This window comes from Sipha flava, unplaced genomic scaffold, assembly GCF_003268045.1.
Source record: "Sipha flava isolate LNK unplaced genomic scaffold, YSA_version1 176_pilon_pilon, whole genome shotgun sequence".
Taxonomy (NCBI): domain Eukaryota; kingdom Metazoa; phylum Arthropoda; class Insecta; order Hemiptera; family Aphididae; genus Sipha; species Sipha flava.
The window spans coordinates 3,136,759-3,161,160 of record NW_020272062.1 but is presented as its reverse complement, the minus strand read 5'-3'; the positions used below and the strand labels follow the sequence as shown (position 1 = coordinate 3,161,160).

At 27.1% G+C, this 24,402-nt stretch overlaps 1 protein-coding gene across 1 annotated transcript; it reads right to left on the bottom strand.

Annotated features, from left to right (window-relative positions):
• Positions 1–1,097: 1,097 nt before the first annotated feature.
• LOC112680345 (ABC transporter G family member 23) lies at positions 1,098–22,173 on the bottom strand. The gene is made up of 16 exons (XM_025550408.1): positions 21,422–22,173; positions 8,670–8,856; positions 6,577–6,736; positions 6,345–6,499; positions 6,139–6,246; positions 5,961–6,054; positions 5,430–5,606; positions 5,071–5,339; positions 3,571–3,772; positions 3,316–3,493; positions 2,983–3,098; positions 2,780–2,850; positions 2,611–2,699; positions 2,306–2,482; positions 2,049–2,135; positions 1,098–1,744 (listed from the first exon to the last, which is right to left on the bottom strand). Coding segments are annotated over exons 1-16 (2,286 nt in total). The 5' UTR covers positions 21,423–22,173; the 3' UTR covers positions 1,098–1,529.
• Positions 22,174–24,402: the final 2,229 nt, after the last annotated feature.

Below are 24,402 nucleotides of genomic sequence, written 5' to 3'. Positions count from 1 at the left end.
GTAGTACACCATCAGCTTTAGCCACTTAATAAATAGTGATCTTTGATTTTGAGTTAGTCTTGTTGATCATAGTCAAATGTGGAAAGGGTTGTATGAACATTAGATCAGTACATTTTTATTTATGCTAAAGTATGGCATTGGTAAAAATGTTTGAGCCATAAATTATGCAAACATTTTCTTATGATTATTTACTTATTAATTTACTTTTGGCTGAATTTAATGAATAATAATAAACTCTAGCATTCGTTGTTAAAAGGAATGTATTTAATATAAATTGCTTAATGTAGTAATCTCTAAGACTGCTTATAACTTTTATATTGTTAGTAATTTTTCATTTACTGATTTATAATATTAATGTTAAAACTCTCATTCGACAACATGCAGAACATAGCATGTATAATTTCCCTAAACTTCCAATGGTTAGAATAATTATAAATACAATTTTATTTATAAATGTAATGTTTCTCAAATATTGTTAATTCTGTGGATTTTATTTAATAAGAATTAAAATAAATTATTGTTAAAGAAAAACAACTACTTAGCAGGTTAAATTAATGTGATTATAATCATACATACTTATTTGCTAATTAATCAAGTGTTAATACTATTAATGATAAAATATAAATATATTTTATATAGAATAAATGGAATTTAAACAATTATTTTTTAACATTAAAAAATAACTAATACATTATTTAATATTTACAGTATTTCTGATCAAGATGTTGGTTGATATTAACAATACAGTTTATAAATTATAATATATTTTATTTTTACACAAAAATCTACAACTCAATATTTTACATCCGTAATAATAATAATAAAATTATGATAATTTGAATAACTTACATTATTATTATTTATAAAATATTTACCCTTGTTATTATTAATATAATAACATTCCATTAAATTTAAATAATACAAATATGATAAAAAAATAAAATATTATAATATATAATAATATATTTTATTGATTGGTTAAATAATAAGTATTACTATTTCTGTATAAAATCAAAGTCTTTTATTTAGTAGATATTGTAATATTATTATATATGAAGTAACACAAATAAATTAATAAATATAATTTAAATATGACCATAGATATCTAATATTTACAATAGAGTTATAAAAAGCTTACCAAATAATCCAAATAAAGAATAAGTCATCTAAATGTAATAAAATTTTAAATTTTTAGTGTACTACATTTGATTTTACTTCGAGTACAATTCAACAACATAGATTAAAGGCTCAATCATTTACCTTTCAAGAATTGCTTAAAATATTTAATTATAAGTTACCGTTGAAGTATCAATAGTAATTTAAATAATACTGATAAACCACCTTCAAAAAATAAAATTGTTACAATCAAGTACCCGCCGTTTCCCCAGAGTTATATTGATATGTATAATTTGAACATAATATACAAGGAACTCTATAATATGGTAGTAACAAATATATTGTTATCAATTAACTTTTTTGTAGGTTTTTTGTAGATCATTATATGCAATGAAAAAATAATATTTTATGAACTATCCTTTTTTAAATTTAATCAACAGTACACTTGATGTGAGGAATACAGAAATCCATATTAATGTGGAACAGAAACCTATGTATACGGAAGGTTCTGTGATTGGCCAACCTCTTGCCAACATTGATCTCATCGATTCTGTCGACTGCGTTAATGGCAATACAAAACTAATGGATTTCACCACCGTATGCATTCCTTCCACTGGCCATATTATACCTAGACACGTGAACAGTTAAATTATTTTTTTTTTCCAGTGAATTATAGTAACAATATAAAAATGATTTGTTTGATATTGTATTTTTTTAAAAATATAAATATAAATATATTAAAATTAAAATAAAAATATTAAGTGATATCACTTTAAAAATATATAAGGGGATTTTTTAATTGTTTTCTCATGTTAAATTATTGTTCGGTACGGTTCTGATAAGTGATGAATACTAAACGTATGTTATTATATGACCTCTATAATGAACCACAACAATAATATCAATAATCATATTTTATAAAATATACCAACCGCAAAGCATTACAATAGGTAGAAAACTGCCCATAGCCAAATACGTCGCGTTCCTCTCGCTGTCAGTTACACAAGAGACGACAAACCCTGTAACAGATAAGATTATATTATATCTTATCGCTGACATGTAACAAAAAAAAAATAATCTTTTTTTTTTATGAATCTTTTAAACTATCATCACGTTCTGATATTCCTTTAGGTTTGACAAAAGTAACAAGCAAATATTCTACAGATAATACACAATATAAATTACTAACCGAAACACATGCCACACAATCCGGTCAGTATTGTTAACAAGCATATCCAAAACACGTCACCTTCATTAGTAACATCAAAAATTACTAGTGCGAATGCTATAACCATTAATGATTGGAATACCATGATCAAAAGTTGACACACAACATGTCCCAAAAGTATTTCAATCCCGGTAATACCTAGTAAAATCACACAAATGAGTATGCGTAGAAAATTCCATACACATAATTTAACAACTTATTAGCCATACGGATAAATAAATAAAATCAACTTGTTTAACTTATAAATCGATCGTGTTAAAATTTACCTGAAACCAAACTTCTTTCTAATATGCCTTCATTTCTTTCAATTAACATAGCACCTGAAGTTAAAGCAACTGCTAGGAAAAATATAATCCTAAAATGTAAGGAATATTTTTACAATTTGCATCAGCTTTTTATTTTATTTTTATTATTATAATATCAACAATTGATTACGTGAGTATGACTCCTGGAGCTGCAAAATCTGTAAAGTTTGGTACATAAGGACCGTATATCGGATGGTTAAACTAAAACAAACACAAAACTATATAGTTAGTTTAATTTAAAAGTAATACTTTCGTTATACAATGTATGAAAAAAAATCGTTTTTCAACATAAAAACAGAAAATAAAATCATTGGAGTGTTAATAAATACTAACTCGTATTGGTGTCGACACAACTTTTGAACTAATGTTACAAGAATCTGCCAATGATGAAGCAAAATCTTGAAATGCAAATAGAAGATCACGCCGAAGCAGCATAGATATCTGCTGATCTAAAATAATGATTTATCAGAGTTCTAAAATATAATATTAACCATAGGTATAGTATTATACTAAAATACTATTCTCATGTGTACTTATGATGTTTAAGAAAAAATAAATAAAAAACAAACCATGTAACCTTAGGTCTCGCAAAATTTTAGTTTTAGCAAAGATTTTTAATTATGATAAATACCAATTAAAATAAAAATGTATAAAGCTTATTATTACTAGATTCATCGAGCCATATGGATACAATACTGTCATCTAGTATCAAATCCGTTGCTTGTTGCCCTTCTTCTATGCGTTCTCTCAGTGACGCCGAATAATTGGTCGTGAAAGATAAAGCGCCCCACGCCTTACCCAATTTAACTGCTTTAAAAGCAGATTCTTCGGTATCAAAATAGTCCTTTGATGCAAAACGTGCATTAATTTCCGAAATAAATTGTGTGATTATAATAAATAATCTTATGAGATTTCACTCACTAATACTTGTCGACGTATTTCAATCTGATGTAGAAACTGACAACTGAGCTGAGTTAAATCACAAGATCCAATTGGAGGACACGTTTTGTTATTGGTTTCATGGTTGACAATAGCCAAGTGCAAACCGTATGGATCTTTTCCGACCGATAGACAAAACAAAACGATTTGGGCGACTGGAAGTCCGATAATAAACATCATTACCCTGTAAACAATAAATTTAAAAATATTTTATTGAAATACTCAATAATTCTAAAGACTAACAATTCTGGAATAAATGTAGTAAATGCATAAAGTATAAATCTTCTTTTTTTTTTTGTTGCATTTAATCGACAAATGGGCAGTACCTGTTTGCAAAATTTTACTGCTAGGAAAAGTATGAAACTTAAAATACAAAACAAATTTACAATATTGTACATAGAGTAATAATTAATATCAATTCAACTATAGCTCTAAGAAAATTGAAGTGTTATATGTGATTTCTTTTATTTATTGAGTATTAATTTAATAATTTTTTCAAGTCTGGATAGCACATATTCATCACAATACATTCATAGTGTACATATTAATAATTTTTATTACCTATTTTAAAAATATTAAATATAGGCGATTTAATTATTTTATTAACGAGTTGAATTATTCAAATCCCGATGTGAACAAAATGTGAAAGAAATTAAAGTTCCTTTAAATGTATGTTTTTATTGTTTAATTATTTAATTAAAGAGCCAAATTTAGATTTATTTAAACCTACATATATATAGGTTTCCTTCCTATTCTATAATATTAATATATATAATTTATTTATGAAAGTTATAATAATTATTGTACAGTTATACATTTTACATGATTTTTGATTTTTGTAGTTGTAAACTTTTTATCTAAACTGTCATCGTCTAATAGGAAACTATACCTATATCGTAGTTTGAATCATCTATTTATTATTGTAATGATATGCGCCTAAGCAATTACATTACTTTGGATCCTATGTTGCAGAACCGAATTCTCAATAAATCTTAATTCATGTAATTTAATGTTCATCGTAGTTAAAAATAAAAAATGTTTAATTCCATTATATAATTTGTAAATATAGTATGTTTTTTACTTTTATATTTAAAAATGACAGTGTTATTATATATTTTAATTATTGCTTAATTTCGTTAGTTCGAACAGTAATTTTTAAATATTACCATGATTATTATTTATTGTAATGTTCATACTGTATAATATGAACTGTGAGTTTTTTCCAGAAACTTATCATAACATATTATTTTCTTTTACTAAACTTAATTTAAGATTAAGCTGGTTTTATATATATATATATATAACACGCTAAATGGCAACGTATTACTTAATTTATTAGTATGTATTGATTATTGGATACCATATGAGTCATTTGTGTTTGTAACTTAACCTAATTTTCGTTGAAACACGATATGTTACATTATACTTAAAAACGTATATTTTCTATACAGAAACGTGTTCTATCTTTATTAGGTTACTTACGCAACATTCCTCCACATCCATAGGAAGTTTTTCCATATCAATGCTCGCATATGATGTGACTGGTACAGTTTGCACCGATCGAAAAGAGTCATTTTTATTTCTGCCTCCGGTGGGAGTTCCATTTCCGAATTGTTTAATTGCATTGAACATATAGACATACGCTTACTTAGTGGTACAGGACTTATGCTATCCCCGAATTCTCCGCTCATTTCTGACGTGTTATCACATATTGAGTTCAGGGCTTCGACTGCAGGTACAGGTGAAGTTTCCTATAGGGTAAAATTATTTGTTTAATGACTATAATTTTGTTAGATTTTTTTGTTGATTATAATAATATATTATCATAACGACTTTATTACCGGTACAGCGATGGAAGCTGTTATATCGTGTAAAATGCTGCTACGCCTTCGTTTTCCACGGTTTTGAATGACGCTAAGTTTTAGAAAAACGTCTTCTAGTGACTGACAATTGTATTTTTGTAACAACGATGCTGGTGATTCTTCAGCCAAAAATTTACCACCTCTCATTAAGCCAATCTGCCAGATATCCAATACATATAGAAATATATAGGTACTCTCAACAATAAAATGACGAATCATATATAATGCAATTATTTGTGTTAAAAACCATTAATATACATATGGCTTGCATTATTTGGGATTAAGTGTAATAATTCACAAGGGCATATAAAAACCAAACGGTCTATGGTCACAATGAACATTGTCACATACTATACAGTACATTTTAAAATAACCATTAACAATGTTTTTAAAGTATCGATATTATCGTAGATATCCAATAAAATTTAAAGGTCAAGTAGGTTCTAAAAACTAAAAACAGTGAATCACTTAACGATAGCCAAATACACGAATGTATTATAGATAAATTACCATGTGTGCTTGTCTAGTCTCGTCGATGTAATGAGTTGTTACAATAATAGTTGTTCCGCATTCCTTGGTCAAATGAACTAAATGATCCCAAATTCTACGTAAAAATCAAACAAAACATTTATGTAATATAAATAGGTGAATTTTAAGTTTTTTACAAAAATAGGTACACAACACGAACCCTTGTCGAAGAACTGGGTCAACACCAACGGTTGGTTCATCCAAGATCAGTAATTCGGGATTATGCAACAGTGCCGCAGCGAAGGAAACTCTTCGTTGTTGACCACCACTGTAGAAATATATAATACATAAATCAATAAATGTTTTGAGTTATTTTTTTTATAGTTGAGAAGATGATGCATAATGCCTTACAAAGAAATTAATCACCTTAAATTTTTTACCGCTCGACTAGCCGACGGTAACTGTAAAAATTTGAGCAAAAATTCTATTTTATCGTCCACTTGCTTCGGAGTCATGCCATTTACCATACCAAAAAACTGCATAGTTTCTCGTATCGTAAATTCGCCGTATAGCGCGATTTCCTTAAAAAATATATATACAACCATAAACCATATATAGTACATAAAACGTTCATCCTATTTTAATTTTATATAAGTACCTGAGGCATATATCCAATACGTGGCCCCGGAACGCCACTACCAGCCGATCCTGGTTTACCACCCAAAACCCATATTTCTCCCGCGTTCAGTCTTCTTCGCCCAACGATGCAACTTAACAATGTAGTTTTTCCACATCCACTAGCTCCCAATAGACCATATCTAAGAACAAAACCGGAGAACAGTCAATACATAGATGTTCAAGATTACAATATAATTTTAAATTTTAAATGAAGCTTGTTTCGATCATAAATTAAAATAATGTATAAAAATTTCAACCTATATGGACCAGTGCATTTTAGAAGGAATTTTCACTGAGCGACAAAAAATGTTTTTCTCAAAATAGTCAATGTAATACCTTAGTACGTTTATAGTATTACACGTTTGTTTCGCATTATTTCGCCCAATCTTTCAAAATATTGTCGACAGAGTTTAATCACTGGGCGACATTTGTGTCACCTAGTTAACTAGTTAAAAAATGCACTGATATGGAACAGCCATATTTAATACAGCAGACTGAACCCCCAGAACTTACTTACTTATTAATTGTTTGTCAACTATTATACCAAGTCAGTAATTCGTCGTAGACCACAAACTTGGCGGTATTTATCAGTAGATAAAATATTCTTCATATATAATTGTAAGTTAATATTAATACAAAAAATAATATACATAATAAAATTCAGTTAAGAATAAGTAATGCAAACAAAACGTATTTTGCTATGAATAAGATACTCATCTCCAGATGACTGTCCAAAGCTACAAAAGAGAAACTGTACATCTCCTACCTCAGACCGATAGTAATGTACGCATGCTAGACATGGTCCACAACACAGGAGGATGAAAAGAAGCTACTCACCTTCGAAAGAAAAGTTTTACGGAAAATTCACGGACCTGTTCAAAATCAAAATGGGGAGTATGAGAGACAAAATAACGATGAACTAGGAAGGTTATATAACAAACCAAATATCGGATTGTTCTTAAAAGCAAAACGATTAGAGTGGGCTGGCCATGTCTGGCGGGCTGGTGAAAGTGTCATACGAAATGTCCTAATCCGAAACCCAACAAAAAAGCGACCAAGGAGAAGACCTTGCCAGCGGTGGTAAGACAGAGTTAAGAAAGATATTTCAGATACCGACAAGACAAAGCGATCGGAGGATAAAATGGACCAGAATGTTTGGAGAAGTTTGGTTGAAGCGTGTAAAAGGCCTTAATTGCCTGTATAGCACTGAGAAAAAAATAATTGTATGTGAGTATGAAAATGTTCTATACTCAGGGCCGGTTCAAGTTATAGGCGAGCTAGGCACCTGCCTAAAGCGGCACTTTATTAGGCAGCATTTTCAAAATTGACTCGTACATTTTTTTTAGTTCTATCGGTGTTATACAAGAAAAATTGATTTATTTATTTAAATTGATTCATTAGTGAAAACCACTTTCCTATATAATAAAATAATATTATTACTTTATACAGGCCGGTCGAAACCCGCGGGCAGGGCTGTAGCAAGGGGGTGCCTACGCCTCTGGCGCAATTCCTGGGAGAGGGCAAAAATTAAAATCTTGCATTTAATGTTAAAAATTACAACGGTCAATGTCGTATATTTTGTTTACAAAAACCTTTAACATCCTTTATATTAATCAAAGCAATCATTGAAAATAATATCTAATAAGCATAATATTTTTAAATAAAAAATACATAAGGGCGCATTTTGAAGTTTCATCCCAGATATAATGTTTGGTAAATACGGCACTGACTTTATATTACGGTTTACGCAGGCCATTTTTAATTATTCCAAAAATATAAATAACCACACAATCACTTCCGCGATTTCCGATATTCGCGATAGTGATGGGTTTTGAGTAATAGTTGTAGAAATCATTTTTAAGTCTTTTTACACATACTTTTACACATAAAATAAAAAAATTAAACTTTTTTTTATGTAAATAAAATCTTCTTATCATATTAATATGTTATAATTAGAGATAATTTTCAATATAAAATGTATGTTACTTAACAACTCATTATTTGTATTATTATTTTTTGTACCGTTTTTTTAGACCGTAAAATTTAAAATTAGAACAATCAAAAAAAACTCACATGGAACTTTTTGGAACCGTCATATTGAGTCCGTCAAGTATGACGTGTGGATTGGAGCTTTGTCCATATTTCTTATAAGCTCGTCTCACGCATACAGCTTGTTGACGCCTAGTCCATATCGTTGACTGCTGGGTTTCCAATGGAGGACGTCGCTCCGTCAATCTAATGGGCATTTCTGGATGCATCACTAAAAAAAAAAAAAAATTCTATAAAATAATAATAAATCTATTATTGTATAGATTAGAGAGGATTTTTTTTTTATACTATTTTTGTATAGTGTTTAATGGTATATTAAAAAATAAAAAAATAAATTAAACTGTCCTTGTACATGTATACTATAATTACATGAAAAAAATATATGTACATATTCATCTTGGTCGTAATATTATCAATATTGAAATCCTAACAAGCTCTGGGCTGTTATAAATAATTGTGTATTTACTCATCGCGCTGCGATTCAAACATTACCTATGGGATACCTCACCTTGTCGATATCAGCCTTGCAAAAATTATCAGGTCCGGTAACGACCGTTTTCAATCACATCACTTACTGTATTATAATACTACTATTTTAGTAATATATCTTAATGTATAATGAGATATAATGTAATATAATACTCTAATACAGAATGATCAAAATCAATTAATGGATAAAAACATGTACATACAATTATTATATGTATAATTATTATCCAACGCACATATAATTTATAAATGTTTATTAAATAGATGAAAACACCAATAATATAAGTTAAATAAAAAATTGCTAAAATTAAAATAATAAAATAATAATATTAAAATATTTTTATCGAAAAAAAAAAATTTAAATATCTTTGTTGTTTTACCATATTGTTTTTGAAATCAAGAAAGCGATTTGAAGTTATGAAGATTCATACATTTTTATCAGTGTAGAATTTCATTGTATACGTATTTATGAATTGAAATGTAAAGTATTAGCTTAATTAATAATTTTAGTATAGTATAAGATGCACAATTAAAGTTCACATAAATTAAATTTAGTTAAAAATGATAGTAAGACTAATACACAATGCAGGTTATTTAATAGGTTACTATTACCTACAATAATGACTATGTTCAGATGGTATATTGGGAGATATATTGTTATAATATGCTGCATCTAAAATGTACCAGTCATCCTTGAAAACACATACCCATTAGCACGTGTAAAAAAATCAACGTACAATGGGCAATCGCTATAACGTAGGTGAAGATACTAGTAATACAGTATGTAGGATAGTTACCTACTATTATTACTAGGTAATAACTTATATCACTTATATATTTGGGTTAAAAGAAAAAACCGAATTCCAACTTTGTGGTTTGTGCGTACACTCTAATAATAATTTTGAATTCACTTAAGACTAATTTGTTTGATAATTATCGAGCGTAAAAATCTAAAAATACTATATATATTTAAATATAGTAAAAACATATGATAAATAATGAAATACAAATAATGTTTTTAGACTTTCGAAACACACTAATGTCAGAATATTTAACTTTTTTAATAAACAAAGGAAAAATAAATGTAAAAAAAAAACAATATAAATAAAATTGCTGAAAAATAATGATATAACACCGAATAAGCTAATTAACTTATTTTAATTCGTTTATAGCTAATAATATTTTAGTTTTATTTATTCCTTGGTCTGCCTCTTGGATTTTGTAATATACGTTCTGATCTAGATGAATTTTAAAATCAAGGTTTCAATATATAAGATAAACTGACACTAGGTAATAAACATTTTACATTTTTTTTCTTTTTTTTTTTTGGGGTCAAGTTTATTTGCATACTTATTTGTTAGTTTGATAAAAACATAATTTCAGAAAATGTTATCTAATAGAGTAAAAATAAAAATAGTTTTATGTTTTTGTTAATGCTTTGTACATTAAAAATAAGATCAGTTCATATATATATAAATTAATTTCTTATTTCTTATTCCCATTATAATATTATACGATACACAATGAACTAGTAAATATATCATTTGAATTCATGAAATACTTTTAATAATTATTATAACTTTAAAAATGTCCTTCGATGCTAATATAAATCCGGGAAAATACAACAGTTAGTTGGTAAAATTACTATTATAGTACCAGCAATCGCTTATACAACTTATACAACGCTTATACTCGAATACATAGTGTATATTAAAAGTCCAAGGAAAAATATATAAAGTATAAATAAGCAATCTTAAACATTAAACATATGAGTAATATGTTTAATATTATAAATTAATTATATACAATTACATATGTTCAGATTAAGAGGGTCCAGCGGGGTCACATGGATCCTGAGCTCTCAAGGTTGAAAAATGTATTTAATATTATTATCACTTGAATATTTATTTAACTCAACTATGAATTGCTGAAAACAAAATGCAATACCCACATTATTTATTTATACTGCATATTAGCAGTAAAATAACTTGATCATAAATTGTTTTATTCTCAATTAAGACAATTTTTTGTCCACAAAATATTTATAAGATTTATATAGCGTTGTAGTTTTTTTTTAGTACTTTTCTGTAGTTTTTTATTGTTTTAAAATCCGTACTCTACTTATTACTAATTAAGAGATAAGCTTTTGATTTTGCTAGATTTATATATACCTCACAATTGTTTTACATTACTACTAAATGTATCAATGATTTAAATTGTATGCAAATATCAAGAGTGCAATATATTTATCAGACACAATTAAAGGGTATATGAGTTCTTAGAGTCTATGCTTATTAAGAAATATTTTATACATTCCTGTATCTTCACCACTAGTGATTAATATTCTATTCAACAAAAAAGTCGTCTACTTCGTTTTCTTTTCTATTTTCATAGACAGTTTTATATGCTTGTATTATAATCGCAAATTTTAAAATACAGGTTTTATTAAACTTATTTTTTTTTTTACAAATACTTTAAAAAAAATCATAACTACCAAGACAATTATTAGCTCTATCATATTTCAAACTTTGATATAAAACGACTTTAAAAAAAAAATTTCAAATTATCCTAACGATTTTTTTTTTTTTTAATTAACTTGCTCTTTATTAGAAATAATTATAGCAAAGCGATTACAATATGTTGATATGTTTAAAAAATGAAAAAATTAATAAAATATATAAAAAAACTATAAACTACATATTGACTTTAAATAAGAAAGCTAGCGGTATGAATGAATTGGATAAGAGAATGAATGATTGGAATGAGTCGAGAGTTGAGAAGGTTAGAATCGAGAAAGATATAGCCAAAAGAAGAAAGAAAAGAAAAAAGGAGTTGTCTACTAGTGATGAGAGAAGGGCAATTGAATAAGATATGATCAAAATCGCATATCGATTCATCGAGATGTCGTGTACAGAGAGGGGAAGATTTTAGATTAAGTTTAGAAGAATGGTGAGGAAGTAAACTATGACCAATTTGAAACCGAGTGTAAAATACAATTAGGTGCCTAGAAATCTCGAGGTCCTTAAACCATGGATGTTAAAATCCATAACGAATGCTACACAGTTTCAGTGGTTTTAAACACTTGGACCCTTAATGATTTATTTAACGAATTATATTTTTTCATAGGTTAAGACTTACGAGTAAAGTAGACTTTATCTAAACATTTTTAACGTCAAAGTGCTCACGTTATGTAGATTTTTAATACACCATGGTATTATAAATAATTTACAGTCTACAATGACAAGATGTTTTGTGTTATGCAAATCATGATTGTCGAGTAGGCAATTTTTCAAATGTAATTCAATATAGCTTATAATATTTATTGTTTGTCTATTCATTAGTAAATTTTAGTCAATGTTATGATTTATGGAAAGTAAATGTTTTATTCTTTTTTTTTAATACTGCAACGTGTAATATGAATATATGTTGAAAATTTAAGTATGTATCTATTTTGTTAAATTATAAAATTGATCATGTATTCGTACTGTACAGGTTTAACACTTCGATGACCGATGATTTACTTAAACATAATTGGTTTGTTTGGATGTTTATCGACCAGTATCATAGAAACTTTATTTAAAATTATAAATAATAACTATATACCTGTATATTTATATAGTAACAAAGTAGTCAGGGTCGGACTGGGTCAGAAATAAAAAAAAATAATCCACTTAGAAACACCAAAGGTATAAAAACAACCCTAAAAAAAACGTATATTTTCATATAAAATGATTGTATATTATTTTGAGAATTCGAACACATAATATTATTATTAAAAATAAAAATACCGTTTATTTAATTTTAGACAGTTTCTAAAGCAATCGCATTGGAAAATGCGTCTATGTCTGTCAGCATCATGAGCTAAACCTATAAACCTAAAAAAAAACTTCCTAACGAGCATAAGCGGCCCATCGGGAAACTCCCGGTATCCCGCCTACCTAGTCTGGCCCTGAAATTAGTTGGTGAGAACAATATTTAAATATAGCCGTTAACCTTGCAACGTTTTGTTTTTCCAAGATATCAAAATAATGTATTTACGTTCCATAGTTTATGCGTTATGCCTAGGTGTCCGATAATATTATAAACAAAAATAAAGAAGAAAAACAATAATATGAGATTTCGCAATGCTTCATTTTTGTGAAGTATGTAGTGTGTGTCTGTATTTTGTGTTGTGTATTGTTGCATAATGTGGATCATATTGTATTGTGTAGTAATCACGGCGGTCCTTATAAGAAAAGAAACTAAAATAATTAATTTGTCCATACCTGAACTGAGAGTAAAAGTGACACGATACATGCTTCAAAATAAAATGAAATAAATCAAATTATACGTCATATTCTATTTATAAAGCCAACCGATTACCAATTCTGAGAGCATTAAAAATATTATGGTAATCATGCTTTTATGAGAAAAATATACATGTACTTATACTAAATGATGAATCTTTATTTCTAAAATGCACACAGTATATATTAACTAATCATAAACGAAGAATTATATACCTACATATATGACCCCGTGTGGTTCTAAAAATGCCATGGCCATTGTAACCAATGATTTAGTTGACCGCAATAAAAATGAGAAAAAGTTAAAAACTTTTAATACACTGTAGAATAATGGAACTTTTAATCATTCTTTTCTTAATCAAGTCATCATAATTATATGAGTATCTGTATATCGGGAAGTATACCATTCTCGTGTGTGGTTATATATTGATATAGAATATGAATATTGCTTAATTACTTAGTAAATATTATATTTTTTATTTCCCATTTAATCCTCCATACAAAGCCACTCTACGTAATGTTTCATATTTAATTTGTACACCCATTAGAGAGTTATACAGTATATTTACGTTAATTATTTATACACGTTTGAACAATTTCTCAACAATATAAAAGTCACAGTCTGTTTGATGTTATACAATGCGTTAACAGTCGCTACTGTGTTCATTGATATAAAATTATTAAAATATTCAACATACGGAAAAACGTATGACTTTATTGTTTCCTATAGTTTAACTTTGAACAAGGAAATTAATTTAATTTAAATAATCTGAAGTAAATTGATTTTATTATAGTTTTGATGAGTCTCTTTCGGACTTTTAGTAATCTAATAAATTTCATGAAGATTATTTTTTTATTGTAATTATATTACATTATTTAAAGATAAAACATTTATTCGGGCATATGACTGGAATTTAAAATAGTATTTACAATTATTGATGTGATAATAAACTTTTGCGAAGTTCTAGGCAAAAAGAGTATAATTTTCTTATATCTAAATATATCGAACTATTCTAACTTAACCAATTGTAGGCCTCCGAATTTATTTTAAGTGCGAGTCCCTAGGGAATTGCCTAAGTTGCCGACCAACTAACGATGGCATTGCTTGAAAAAATATGAATTATTATTCACAAATTGACTTCCAGATTAAAATTATTTTTAAATTAATTCACTCGAACAACTCTTTTGATGACCATTAATCTACTTTTCTAACATATAAATCGTCAGTGAGCTTAAAGGGTTTATTCTTATATCTTTATTAATATTAGTAGAAAATCGATTTTAAGAACTCTATTTTTGCATCCAAATAAAAATAATGATCGTCCATAATGTACTTAAATTTTTAAAAGATGCCAAATTACGAATTAAAAAATCTGGTACTCTTCCTAAATATTTACATATTGTTTTTTTTTTTTTTTTGGTACTATGTTCTTAATATACAATATTGTAAAATAATCTCTCAAATATATTAACAGAAATTCATGTAGCCAATGGCCCGATAATCAAAATGACGATTTGACAAAAAGTACTATTATTCATTACTAAAGACTACGTGTGAGTGTAATTTTTTCATGATTAGAAAAGGTCATTGTAAGATTATATGGCAAACACGATGTATACTTTCATAGAACGCGAGTATGTTCTTTTTGAATGAAGAGGCCAGCCTGAAATTAGGTCAAGATCGGGAAGGATATAGACAGTAAACTCATGGAGCAATAAAAGTAAATTGATTTGAGTTCAAATACGGGTATAGTAAAAAAAAGTTGATAGTTTAGTGTTTTTCGTTAAATTACAAATATATACGCCACATATATATGAAAACATTTTGTTATTATTAATTTAATGTAATTATGAACCATCATATGGACTTTTAATATTACCTAATTAAATATTTTCATAATCATTTATCATTGTATGACGAAATTCGTCAATTCGTAGGAATTATGGCAACGGAGAAAAATGTCTCTCAATCTCAATACGAATCACCAATCAAGGACATAATAACCACGCGTCCAAATTACAAATAAATAATTCAGTTAGCTATAAATATTTTAAAATATTTTATTGTTAATTCAACTATAAATATTTTTATTTTATGATAATAAACTTCCATGGATATTTATATAAGATATATTATACTTCTTGTATCTATTGCGATATATTCCATGAGCTATCGTCACACATGACTTAACAAATTTACTTTTAATTGTCCTTAGTATAAATTAAATTCTTTCACTTATACTTCAAAATACTCACCCACGTGTGAATATTTATGTTATTTACACAAATGGTTTTAATATACTTTAATTTTCTTCCATAATATTATGGTCTTTCACTTTCACAACGATAATCCAGTATTAGGTACGATATTTAATAGAATTATTACTACGGTTTTTGACTCGGTGGGATGCGACCACGACGACCACGTTCGAAACCCGAACACATCGCATACGTGTTATGGTGTCTGTGTATATAATATTATGTAACAATAAAAAATAGTAAATACCATTATTGGTGTAACCACGAAAAAACTTAAATTTCTGGTCAAGGTTATTCGATTGAGATTGGTAACTAACAACTCATGTTATAATATTGTGCATTACCCGCAAGAAATACTTTTGGTACCTGTATAATGTGTATATTTGTGTCAGTGAGTCAGTGAAGTGTTATAATATAACATATCATATTATATTATATAAAATAAAATTATAACGAATTATAAAAAATCAATAAGATACCTGTAAGTGAAAAATCATTTTGTAGCAAGAAAAATTAGTTACTAACAATAAATGTTTGTTTAGAATGTATAAATGTTTATATAAAAAGAAGAGTTGAATATAATTGAATGATTAAATAACGGATTATGTTCAGTGACTCTAAAATTATTCAGATGATTATAGATTAATGCGGAAGAGTAATATATTTCATAATCACATTAAAACCCTAATGAATAAAAACGCGAAAAAATGATTCTTAGAATTTAGTCAGATGGGAAATCCACTCTTTTGCTCTGAGAATTTAAATTATATAATTTAAATTTTTTTTTAGTTAAGCTATTATATGAAATCATGGACCATTATTATCTGAAATACATTTATTATTAAATAAATTTAAATCATGTTATTCCGACGAGAGAAATACATATATCTATTTTTTAATTAGCACGTAAGGAAACGACTTTTCGTACAACTATGATTCAAATAAAACATAGACCCAAATTATATAGATAATACAACTCACTCTGCAGTAGTTTTTAAACTGTTGCGACGTGTTGTAAACATTTGTTAAATTATTGTAAAATCGTTTTCCCATTGACCTCATTACTTTATTCCAGAACTAATGCCTGAATGAATTATATTATGTTCTACTAGTTTTGTATTTTAAATTTACACTGTTAGAAGTGTCTAACGAATAAAATATTAAGGCTATATGTTTATGCGAAACGTATAGTATAATATACTGTGTACGGTTTGTGCGGTGTACATAATGAATTCGCAACGGCCAAAGCAATGGTGACTACAATGCATGTACGTATGATTTGGCGCATTTGCGACAAAAATGGTTTTATTTAAGATTAATTAATGATTGAACGTTTAAGTGTGTATAGTTGAAGATTTAAATAAAAGTTTTAAGTAATCCAGAATGAATTATTGTGTTCATACAGTATTACTTTTTTCATATCATTCACGAAACTTTTAACATAATAAATACAACGATGCTTTGAAGGAATGAGATGTATATATAATTCAATTTTTCATTTATGTGTTGTTGATTAAAAATATTTAAACAATGAAAATGGAAACTTTCACTTAATTTATTTTCTGATTTGTATAATAAAATATCAACTTTTTCTGGTAATATATTTTATTAAATAACACTAACCTATACAGACTACAGTTATTTTTTCACTTTAAAAATATTACACGAAAACAAATTGAAATTTGATTGAAAAATAATAATTAAGAACAATATATAATTGGTATAATAAGAAAAATGTAGATATGTAATTAACAATTTAAATCAGATAGCCAGAACAGAAGGAATTCCATTAAAAATGTATTTATTTTTTGTTGCCCGTATATATTTGCAAACAAGACAGTATAATATAATAACAATATTTTTGGTATTTATAACTAAGGAACTATTTTAAACTGCAGGCGATTGTTTACCTGAATTATTGTTTTGAAGTGAACAAAACAACAACAAATTAGAGCTTGATTTATTATTAACGTATTAAATTATTGTTGTTCAATTTTTGTACAATTTCACAACCATTAAATTTAAAATTAATATTAATATTTATATATTAAAATCATATATTATATGGCAACAAGAGTATATATACTATATACAAATATAGTAGTAATTAGTATATATACTATATAAAAATATAGTAGTAATTAGTATATATATACTAAGGTTGATTTTAAATTAAATAACGTTATGAATTGTTATACATTTATAAATTGAAATTGATAATATATATAATATTTATATTCGTGTTTTAATAACTATTTCAAAAAATACGCATGCAAATTATTACAGGAATGTAATATCTACAAAATACACACACACCTAACATCAATTTAAGAATAAATTATTTTTTTAAATATAATTGAATAACGACGATAAAAGCATGGTAAGTGTAATGATATTTTATCCCCGTATGCCTTGGTACAAATAATTATGATTCATTCTTAGATTTAATAAATCCAATGTTCTAAATACGTAAAATAAATAAATTGTTCTGATGCAAACGCTACCGCACAATGAGTTAAAAAAAAATAGTTAATATAACAATAATTATTGTCTAATAAAAAATTAAATAAAAATTAAAAATTAATAAATGATTTATATTTATAAATTAATATATAAATAAATAGTTTATTTTTAGAAATAAATAAATAAAAACTTAGCTTATATTATTTTTATAAAGTACGACAGGTTTCGAATAAAAATTCATCATAAGGTACCTCTATACACATTTAATAAAATTGTGACTGAATATGAAAAAATAAAATTTCAACTTTTTATTTTTTCATATTCAATCATAATTTTATAAATTTTGTATATACCTTATAGTGAATTTTTAATTTGAAACCGGCTGTACTTTACAAATATAATAATACTCCAAGCTAAGTTCTTATTTATTTATTTATTATTATATTTTTGTTTATTAGCTAATTAATTATTGTCTGTCATTAAAATATAATAATTTTATCTTTGTTAAAAAGTTATTGGAATATGAAAACCTTTATTTAATATATTTATATATATATTGAATTCATTTCACTAGAAATTTATCCATTATTAGTACATTAAAAAGGTATTCGTAACAACCAGCATGTTAAGAAATTGTTTTATGCATCAAGCTTAAATGGAGTCAACAGATTGTAGTCATTCTATAAAAATACGAAATTACATACACTACACGGGAAAACCGGTCTTGATCACCCGCACCCGCACAAAATTCAAGTAACTACTAGCTTAAAATGTTTACGAAATTAGTCATTGTTACTCGACATGGAACCATTAATTATTATTGTACATTTTATTTTGAGTAAACTTTTATAATGCTAAATCCTTGTTTTTTTGTAAAACACTTAAACGTTACAAAATCATATCTGTAGACTCCAAGAGCTATAGGCAAGAGTAACATTTACACCTGAAACTTAAAGTAACAATAAAAAATACTTATTTACATACAAATATTTTAATAAAATTATATTGTTTTATCTATAGTAATAAATTAATTTGTTCGCATTTAGCTTAATTTACATTTGTAGCTACTTTCGAGTATATCTAACTACCTAAATACAAACTGTATTATAGTTGTGTTACTTATTTTTTAATTTTTGGAAAAATGTTGACTAACTGAAAAAACGGGACAAAGCCTATCAGATGTTGATAAAATCTATCTTATAAACTGAGTTTGATTTTTTATTGTTTTATGAATAAAATGTTTTCTGTAATCAAATTTTAAGTTATGACACATATATTATTTTATATACGGGTTTGAAGATTTATAGTTGTAAATCACATACAATGCCTAAAAAAATATTTTATTAATTAAAATGGAGTTTTTAATTGTTTTATGTTAAAAAATTGCACCTTGCAAATGAGAATACCAATACAAGATTGACGATTATTAAAATAGTATATATTCTATGCATTGTTAAATAACATTCATTAGAATATCGTTTAAATAATAATCCCATTTATTTTATAATATTCTAAAATGTTAATAAAAGTATCATTGATCGTACACAGGAAAACTCATTTAGATTTTTTAAATTATAATAACTCTGAAGAACAATGATTATATTGTTTAATACAAGTTTACGAATTTACTTTGACTTTTCTGAGGTGTTTTTTAATATTACACTAAAATTGGCCAAAAAATGTACTTAGGATAACCTAATTTAAATACCTTACTCGTCAATATACCTACGCATGACATATAGATTGAATAAACATCAATATACGTTCAAAAATTAATCACGTGTAAATAATAAAGCAATGCAATAACCAAACGCAAAATACTTTTAACAATTTCTGTGTATTATAGTTTCTTAAATATTATATAACGTTATTCAACTCGAAGATGCTGTAATAGTATAATAGACACTAGGAGACTAGATAATGCAACCATAACAGTTGATGTAAACTTAGAGATTAACTTAATGATCTTAATATAGGTACTATGAAATTAACGAACAAGAACAACAATTAAATATCATGTTTAGTTTAAATAAATTTTGAATTTTATAAAATAAGGATTTAGGTCACTCATTTTATTTTTCCTCTTAATATGAATCTATTGGAAACCGGATTTTAAAATAACGTCATTAATTATGACATACATTTTTTAATATTGAATAATATACTTATTCAACATTTTTGAATCATTGTTTGGAGTAAAAAAATATTCCTATTATATCATAAATATGTGTACGTTATCCTTTAAACTTTCACCGAAATTAATCGATATTCGATTGATCTTGATAACAATTTAATCAGAATCATAATAATGATGTTGTTAGGTATCATTAAAAGGTTAACGATATTTCACTTCTGAATACAACATGCAATTCACTTATATCTACCTCATTTGTATCAACCCATCTTCCAAGTTTATAATATCCACAGAAAAGCTAGTGTTTATCGATATTTTAGTCGATAAATATATATAAAAGTATTTTTGAACAAATGTCGAACAGTACTCAAGATTCAGGAAACCGGTTTAAATTCTTTTAGCCATATTAAAGTAAGAAAAACGTGAAGGTGAATCATGTATCAGAACAAAATCGCTAGGTATCCATTGCAAATTGCAACTAGGTCTAGGTAAATATGTATGAAACTGAAGACACCATCATGATTGCAAGATTAATTATAAATTCTGATGGAACTACCAGTACTTTTAAAACTTATTTTATAAATCTGCATAACGACCAATAATCAAAATGCTACAAATAGTCTCAATACCAAGAACGGCACCTAAAAGTATATAATTAAAGAACTATTTACTATGAGATAAAAAATAATATAACCGTAGTACCTATTTGGTATCTTTTTTTCTTGTACAAACTAATAGATAAGATTTGTTGGATTATTTACATAAAAAAAATTATGTCTGTAGTTAATAATTTATTTGAAATGTTCGCATTGCAAAACGGATAGTACCAAAACAAAATTATTGAAGTACTCATGGAGAATGAAAAAGGTTTTGTAACTATCATTGAAGTAAATAAAATTTACACTATACTATTTACAGTTCATAAGTATAATACTTTCTATGAATTGTGGCTACTTTTTAAAAATGTAGTAAACCTTTTTGAAATACACCAAGCAACCTGTGAAAATTGTAAAAGCAATACGAATAACTGCGAAAAACTTTACGTACATAAAGCGCTAAAACAAAGTTCATAGACCGTCACAATATTGATCACTTTGGAAACTCAACAGGATAATGGATATAAAATATAAATTTCAAATACTTACTGAACTTTTATTTTACGAATTCTCCAAACAGTGTTGCTGTAGCGTTGTGTGGCACGTTGTAGGCTTGTTAGTCGTGTGAAAAAAATACATAAACAGGAGAAACGAAAAATGAGGAAAAATGCACGCCAGATCTCCGTGCAATTCAAGTCATTAAAAAAAAAACTGCGAAGTCGAATAAATAAAACCGTAAGGAACTCCTAAGTGTCAACCGACCGGTCGGAGTCGAAAAATGACGCGCCAACGACGCATTCAGCGATGTATGATAAAAATAGATACCGGTCGTTTTGTCGTACACAAATCAGTCGGTGTTCATTCCGGGTCGACGTAACACAATGATACGTATTTAACAACACGGCGATATTATAATTATTGTCATTAGTGCGCGCGGTTAGTCGGACGTGTAAAGTAGCAACGCGAGTGACGGAAACGCGTGTGATACTGATCGATGTGTATCGCGTGTCCACGGATCGACGAAAACGTAATGGCTAATATTTTTCGACGGTGGTACAAATGACGAATAACATAGGTAACGTAATACGGCGTGTCCCTCGGGAAGTGGCGTGCGCGCTGTGTGTGCTACAGGCGCACTGTCGTGTGGCGCAAGTATTCCGCCTGCCAGAGAAGGTACATACGGAGTCGCAATAATAATAATAATAATAATATGAGAGGCGATTAAATGAACGGAAGTCTACGGAACTTCGCGGGTTGTTGCGGTTGTTCGTTGTCGATTCCACCGCGACCGCTGTAGTAGTACAATGCAGGTGTATACGCACGACGGTCACCACCACCGTTACCACTTCTTCTCGTAACGTGTACAATGTTATACCATGTTATTAGTTATTACACCATCATCATTCTATGATCACTCTGCATTTTCTCGTAGTGCCCGTGACGCAGGACTTACAGGTTAACCAGAAAGAGGTGTACTTGTATATATATATATGTATGTACGTGTGTTGGACAAACCCGGTACACCTATACTGCCAATGACGTATAATTGGGTAAAAAACACGGACGTCATAAGAGAAAATAATACACTGGTGATTCAAGTTCATAAAATACCATTATTACCTCCTCCTACCACTCTCATAAACGTCAAATATTGCTTTTAATTTTACGAAAAAAAAGAATCAAAATTAATTTTTAAGTAAGCTTATACTGTTTTCCTTTAAAAATCACGTCCTTTATATTTGCCATTTCTTTAATTTAAATGTATATACAATATACTACTTACAATAAAATAAGTATAATTGATAATCAGTGTTTATCCAGTTCCTTATAAAAAGAAATTCGTTCCGTTCCTTGTTATTTTTTTAAAAAAAGGAATTTGTTCTTTTTCTTGTTCCTTAAAAAAAAGGAATTTGTTCCATTGTCGTTCATTTGAAAAATGAACAAGTCTCTTTTTAGTTCCACGTAAAATAAAATTTTTCATTTAATCATCAATGTTTTTTATTCATATATTATACTTAACTTTTTAATCATACATTTACGTACAAGTATTTATTTTAAATAGTTAGATATTAGTTATGTACTACCAAGTCCCAACCCGCATCATAAATGATTTTATTGTTCAGTGTTCGCTGTATATGCTATTTTCAGACGTGATGATAACGAATTATATTTCTTTATATATAATATATTAAAATATATTTATATTTGTTCTAAGATTTATATATTTATTTCTACAATATATATTGCCTATATTATAACTTAGAAGAAAAAATATTAAGCAAGTGACTAATGAATAATATATGTAATAACTTTATTGAAATGATAAGCGAATAACATTAAAGTTGATAGCCCACAACGATTACCTAATTGATAATACACACACTAAGAAAATATATATTTAAATTTTAATTAGGTATCTGTATAAATTGAAACTTGAAAGGAACGAAAAATGTCATTCTTTTTTCTTCGAAAAAAAAGAATCCGTTCATGTCTTCGTTTTTTTTCTATAAAAAGGAATTCGTTCAATATGCCGTTTTTTAAAAAAATAATTCATTCTAGGAATCTGTTCCTTTTGGAACTCGTTCCTTCCAAACACTGTTGATAATATACGAAGGAAAATAAGGTAGAAATTTCGGTTAGTATGTAGAAGGCTTTCGGTGAAAGGGCAGCAAAATATTTAAAATAAAAAATTGAAATATTATATTTATACTATTTATAGTAGTTTTAATTATTTAAATGTTTGAAGAGGGCAATATGAAAATCGTAAAAAAATTATAGGGGGTATCAATTTATTTTTATTATTTATGGTAACACTATCTTAACGGGTATATTTACCAAGATAGAATAATAAAATAAAATAATAATTAATGCAATGTAATATTATACATATTATAAATATTTTATGATGCGCAAAAGTCGAATTTAATATTTTAAAGTGGTGAGGCTAATTCAATGGTAAAGTAACTGGATGGCTAAGGTCTCTCTAATATATATATACACAATTATATAATTAATTATTATTTCATAACGGAATTCTAAATTTATCTATTGATTTACTAGATGTGTGTAGGTACTTTTATATACTTGAAATAATATTTCAAATATAAATTTTTATTTTAAATGTAAAAAAATATTAAAAAAAGAGTAATATTATAGACAATGGTTAAATAAATACAATAGCTAAAGTTATATTAGTCTTTGAGGAGTATCTAGGTTTGACCCTGTCCTTCGCACTATCGAGCAATGTCAATGTCCATCTCTATACAATGATTTTAAAGTAATGAGCATTATAGTCTAATAGATTATCTTACGAAATAATATATAAAATCATTAGGTCCATGTAGAATATATAAGTGCTATTCTAATGCTTTCTAAAGTGTCCATAACGACCATAACACTGGTGTATAATACGAATTTATCATATCTCATCTATATATCTTATATAACCTCATACGTTCAAATCATTATTATCCCTATATTAATATTTTGATTGTCTATATTATAAAAATAATAATACTTGCAGTTTTATA

Excerpts from the sequence above, each read along its gene's own strand:
- LOC112680345 (XM_025550408.1), bottom strand. Across the intron at positions 6,247-6,344 it reads CGAGCGGTAAAAAATTTAAG|TGGTGGTCAACAACGAAGAG; the intron begins GTGATTAATTTC and ends ATATTTCTACAG. Across the intron at positions 2,136-2,305 it reads ATTGTGTGGCATGTGTTTCG|GGTTTGTCGTCTCTTGTGTA; the intron begins GTTAGTAATTTA and ends TATCTGTTACAG.